The 6,000-nt window shown below is 38.3% G+C and overlaps 1 protein-coding gene across 1 annotated transcript in view; it reads right to left on the reverse strand.

Moving 5' to 3' along the window:
• Positions 1–527, reverse strand: part of LOC133614405 (rho GTPase-activating protein 42-like) — an 82,783-nt gene extending 82,256 nt beyond the window's left edge. Inside the window, exon 1 of the mRNA XM_061972332.1 lies at positions 226–527. Coding sequence (XP_061828316.1) covers positions 226–427 — 202 coding nt within the window. The 5' untranslated portion in view covers positions 428–527. The remainder of the gene's footprint in view (positions 1–225) is intronic.
• Positions 528–6,000: the final 5,473 nt, after the last annotated feature.

Genomic DNA, 6,000 nt, shown 5'->3' on the forward strand with positions numbered 1-6,000 from the left:
GAAAAAAATGCTTTATTTAAATAAATATATTATTTATAAAGCAAGTTGGAGTATCCTTGGCAAATGTTCATATATGTGTCCTCTTTTTGGGGATTTCACAATATGGTCAGCCTCGCGTGTGACTCACTCCCCAGCACGTTAATGAGGATACTTCCATCTTTAATGTAGTACTACACTGTGTGTGACTAAGAAGTATATACAAGATGAGTTCGGTGGTGTACTCACTCCCCAGCACGTTAATGAGGATACTTCCATCTTTAATCAGCTCCTTGATGAACTTGTTGGTTCTCTTCAGTTCCACCTCGTGACACAAGAGTCTCTCCCGGAAGTGCGGGCCGTCGAAGAAAGCGTCGCTGAACTCCAGCGTGGGAAGTCCCATCGTGTTCCTCCTGACAACTTCTACCTGACAGTGGGTCCTCCTCGTCATCAGCAGAAATAAAACGCTGCTCTGGAAAAAGTTAGCCCCAAACTTTGGCGTCTCTGCTTCTCACTTCACACACTTTGCCGGCACCTTAGCGTCTAACGGCGCCCACTGCGCATGCGCAGAGGTGATGCTGAGAGGAGCAGCTGTGATTAATAAAAGGAGATCAGCGATTGGCTGAGAGACACAGGTGTGGAAGTTTGTTATTATCATGCTTTTGATGCACTAAAGTCCATTTCTTACATTTTCTCATTGGATGATTGATTTCCGATGATTGGAAAATGTTTAAAAATAAAAGTTACTGTCGATATTTGAGAAGTTTAAAATTAATTTACAGTGGGGCAAAAAAAAGTATTTAGTCAGCCACCGATTGTGCAAGTTCTCCCACTTAAAATGATGTCAGAGGTCTGTAATTTTCATCATAGGTACACTTCAACTGTGAGAGACAGAATGTGAAAAAAAAATCCAGGAATTCACATTGTAGGAATTTTAAAGAATTTATTTGTAAATCATGGTGGAAAATAAGTATTTGGTCACTTCAAACAAGGAAGATCTCTGGCTCTCACAGACCTGTAACTTCTTCTTTAAGAAGCTCTTCTGTCCTCCACTTGTTACCTGTTTTAATGGCACCTGTTTGAACTCGTTATCTGTATAAAAGACACCTGTCCACAGCCTCAAACAGTCAGACTCCAAACTCCACTATGGCCAAGACCAAAGAGCTGTCAAAAGACACTAGGAAAATAATTGTAGACCTGCACCAGACTGTGAAGAGTGAATCTACAATAGGCAAGCAGCTTGGTGTGAAAAAATCAACTGTGGGAGCAATTATCAGAAAATGGAAGACATACAAGACCACTGATAATCTCCCTCGATCTGGGGCTCCACGCAAGATCTCATCCCGTGGGGTCAAAATGATCATGAGAACGGTGAGCAAAAATCCCAGAACCACACGGGGGCACCTGGTGAATGACCTGCAGAGAGCTGGGACCAAAGTAACAAAGGTTACCATCAGTAACACACTACGCCGACAGGGAATCAAATCCTGCAGTGCCAGACGTGTCCCCCTGCTTAAGCCAGTGCATGTCCAGGCCCGTCTGAAGTTTGCCAGAGAGCACATGGATGATCCAACAGAGGATTGGGAGAATGTCATGTGGTCAGATGAAACCAAAATATAACTTTTTGGTATAAACTCAACTCGTCGTGTTTGGAGGAAGAAGAATACTGAGTTGGATCCCAAGAACACCATACCTACTGTGAAGCATGGGGGTGGAAACATCATGCTTTGGGGCTGTTTTTCTGCTAAGGGGACAGGCCGACTGATCTGTGTTAAGGAAAGAATGAATGGGGCCATGTATCGTGAGATTTTGAGCCAAAACCTCCTTCCATCAGTGAGAGCTTTGAAGATGAAACGTGGCTGGGTCTTCGAGTATGACAATGATCCCAAACACACCGCCCGGGCAACGAAGGAGTGGCTCCGTAAGAAGCATTTGAAAGTCCTGGAGTGGCCTAGCCAGTCTCCAGACCTCAACCCCATAGAAAATCTGTGGAGGGAGTTGAAAGTCCGTGTTGCTCGGCGACAGCCCCAAAACATCACTGCTCTCGAGAAGATCTGCATGGAGGAATGGGCCAAAATACCAGCTACTGTGTGTGCAAACCTGGTAAAGACCTATAGTAATCGTTTGACCTCTGTAATATAACCTTTGTTGGCAATAACAAAGTATTGAGTTGAATTTTTGTTATTGACCAAATACTTATTTTCCACCATAATTTACAAATAAATTCTTTAAAAATCCTACAATGTGAATTCCTGGATTTTTATTTATTTTTGTCTTATCCGTTTGTTTTCTCTCTTAACTTACGTTATTTCACTTTTTTGTTAAAAAAAAAAAAAGGACTGTTCACCTGGTGTATGTTTGCAATGATGTCAAGAATTGTTGTTTACTTGTTTGTTTGCATGTTACACATACTTGCAAACCCTCCCGAATTTTCCGGGAGACTCCCGAAATTCAGCACCTCACCCGAAAACCTCCCGGGACAAATATTCTCCCGAAAATCTCCCGATTTTCAGCCGGCGCTGGAGGCCACGCCCCCTCCAGCTCCATGCGGACCTGAGTGAGGACAGCCTTTTTTCACTAAATCATCCAGACTAAAGATACATTGTATTATTATGTTTATCTTACCTAAAAATAAATATATTTATTAATTAAAAAAAAAAAAACTAAATAAATGTTTACTATATTTTGCTAAAAACATCAACATTAATTGTATTTTTATTTTTATTTTTTCTGACTCCTTATTACATCAAGCCATAGAAGTATACCAGTACATTAAAATAAACATATTTGAAATAATTAATTTTAAATGATCATAATAATTAATTTAAAATGACCATATTTAATTATTAAAATAATTGTTTGTTTATCAAAAACTTTAGCATTTTATTTATTACATTTTGAAGCTCTCAGAAGCCAAGTTACGTTATATTCATGTTATATTTATGCAAGTTTGAAGTATCAATGATCTAAACACAGTTTTGTTTGCATATTTTCAGGATGTAGATATATATATATGTATGAAATACTTGACTTGGTGAATTCTAGCTGTCAATATACTCCTCCCCTCTTAACCACGCCCCCAACCACGCCCCGCCCCACCCCCGACCACGCCCCCAACCCCCACCCTCCACCTCCCGAAATCGGAGGTCTCAAGGTTGGCAAGTATGATGTTCAGGGGCGCCGCTAGGGATTTTGGGCCCCATGAAAATAATCTTTACAGGGCCCCCAACACAGTGTCATTATTTTTTCTGTATTATGATTTCATCCACATTAGGGGCCTCTCTGGGCCCCCCTCCATCATGGGCCCCTAGAATCCGTCTCCTTTACCCCCCCTTTTTGGTTCCCCTGATGATGTTATAAATAAATGATAAATGGGTTGTACTTGTATAGCGCTTTTCTACCTTCAAGGTACTCAAAGCGCTTTGACACTACTAATGTTGACTTAAACATACATATATATATACATATATTAGGGGTGTGGGAAATAATCGATTCGAATTCGAATCGCGAGTCTCACGTTGTGCAATTCAGAATCTATTCTCATTTAAAAAAAAACGATTATTTTTTTCATTTTTATTTTTTCATTTTTTCATTTTTTTCCCCTTTTTTTTTTTTTTTTTTTTAAATTAATCAATGCAACAAAACAATACACAGCAATACCATAAAAATGCAATCCAATTCCAAAACCAAACCCGACCCAGCAACACTCAGAACTGCAATAAACAGAGCAAATGAGAGGGGACACAAACACGACACAGAACAAACCAAAAGTAGTGAAACAAAAATGAATATTATCAACAACAGTCTCAATATTAGTTACAATTTCAACATAGCAGTGATTAAAAATCCCTCATTGACATTATCATTTGACATTTATAAAAAAAAAAAAAGAACAATAGTGTCACAGTGGCTTACACTTGCATCGCATCTCATAAGCTTGACAACACACTGTGTCCAATATTTTCACAAAGATAAAATAAGTCATATTTTTGGTTCATTTAATAATTAAAACAAATGTACATTATTGCAATCAGTTGATAAAACATTGTCCTTTACAATTATAAAAGCTTTTTACAAAAATTGCATTGAAGCATTGAAAAATACATCGATTTTGAATCGAATCGTGGGACACCCAAAGATTCGCAGCTCTAATATATATATATATATATATATATATATATATATATATATATATATATATATATATATATATATATATATATATATATATATATATTTATATATATATATATATATATATATATATATATATATATACATATATATATATATATATATTATTTCATTTATATATACTATATACTTATATATTTATTATTTCCTTCATTTGAATGTTATTAAAGCCTTTTTGAGAGTAGTGCTATCAAGTATTGAAATAAGAAAAAAAAAAAAAAGATCATGCAGTGAAAAAAGATTTGACAGCAGTCTTCTGGCAGTGATGATGAAATGTTGCTCAAATGTTGAAGTGAAAGTAGACCTACACTAAAAATGTTGAAGTGAAAGTACAGCAAACAATCAATATTTCAACTCTTCTTCTTTTAGGATGTCAAACTTTGCTGGCGGACGTTTGGATCCTTCTTTATCTTTGTATACATATATATATATATATATATATATATATATATATATATACAAAACCCGTTTCCATATGAGTTGGGAAATTGTGTTAGATGTAAATATAAACGGAATACAATGTTTTGCAAATCCTTTTCAACCCATATTCAGTTGAATATGCTACAAAGACAAGATATTTGATGTTCAAACTCATAAACTTTTTTTTTTTTTTTTGCAAATAATAATTAACTTAGAATTTCATGGCTGCAACATGTGCCAAAGTAGTTGGGAAAGGGCCTGTTCACCACTGTGTTACATGGCCTTTCCTTTTAACAACACTCAGTAAACGTTTGGGAACTGAGGAAACTAATTGTTGAAGCTTTGAAAGTGGAATTCTTTCCCATTCTTGTTTTATGTAGAGCTTCAGTCGTTCAACAGTCCGGGGTCTCCGCTGTCGTATTTTAGGCTTCATAATGCGCCACACATTTTCGATGGGAGACAGGTCTGGACTGCAGGCGATCCAGTAAAGTACCCGCACTCTTTTTTTACGAAGCCACGCTGTTGTAACACGTGCTGAATGTGGCTTGGCATTGTCTTGCTGAAATAAGCAGGGGCGTCCATGAAAAAGACGGCGCTTAGATGGCAGTATATGTTGTTCCAAAACCTGTATGTACCTTTCAGCATTAATGGTGCCTTCACAGATGTGTAAGTTACCCACGCTTTGGGCACTAATGCACCCCCATACCATCACAGATGCTGGCTTTTCAACTTTGCGTCGCTAACAGTCTGGATGGTTCGCTTCCCCTTTGGTCCGGATGACACGATGTCGGATATTTCCAAAAGCAATCTGAAATGTGGACTCGTCAGACCACAGAACACTTTTCCACTTTGCATCAGTCCATCTTAGATGATCTCGGGCCCAGAGAAGCCGGCGGCGTTTCTGGGTGTTGTTGATAAATGGCTTTCGCTTTGCATAGTAGAGCTTTAACTTGCACTTACAGATGTAGCGACCAACTGTATTTAGTGACAGTGGTTTTCTGAAGTGTTCCTGAGCCCATGTGGTGATATCCTTTAGAGATTGATGTTGGTTTTTGATACAGTGCCATCTGAGGGATCGAAGGTCACGGTGATACAATGTTGGTTTCCGGCCATGCCGCTTACGTGGAGTGATTTCTCCAGATTCTCTGAACCTTTTGATGATATTATGGAGCGTAGATGTTGAAATCCCTCAATTCCTTGCAATTGCACTTTGAGAAACGTTGTTCTTAAACTGCTTGACTATTTGCTCACGCATTTGTGGACAAAGGGGTGTACCTCGCCCCATCCTTTCTTGTGAAAGACTGAGCATTTTTTGGGAAGCTGTTTTTATACCCAATCATGGCACCCACCTGTTCCCAATTAGCCTGCACACCTGTGGGGTGTTCCAAATAAGGGTTTGATGAGCATTCC

Source organism: Nerophis lumbriciformis, linkage group LG17 (genome assembly GCF_033978685.3).
Source record: "Nerophis lumbriciformis linkage group LG17, RoL_Nlum_v2.1, whole genome shotgun sequence".
Taxonomy (NCBI): Eukaryota; Metazoa; Chordata; class Actinopteri; order Syngnathiformes; family Syngnathidae; genus Nerophis; species Nerophis lumbriciformis.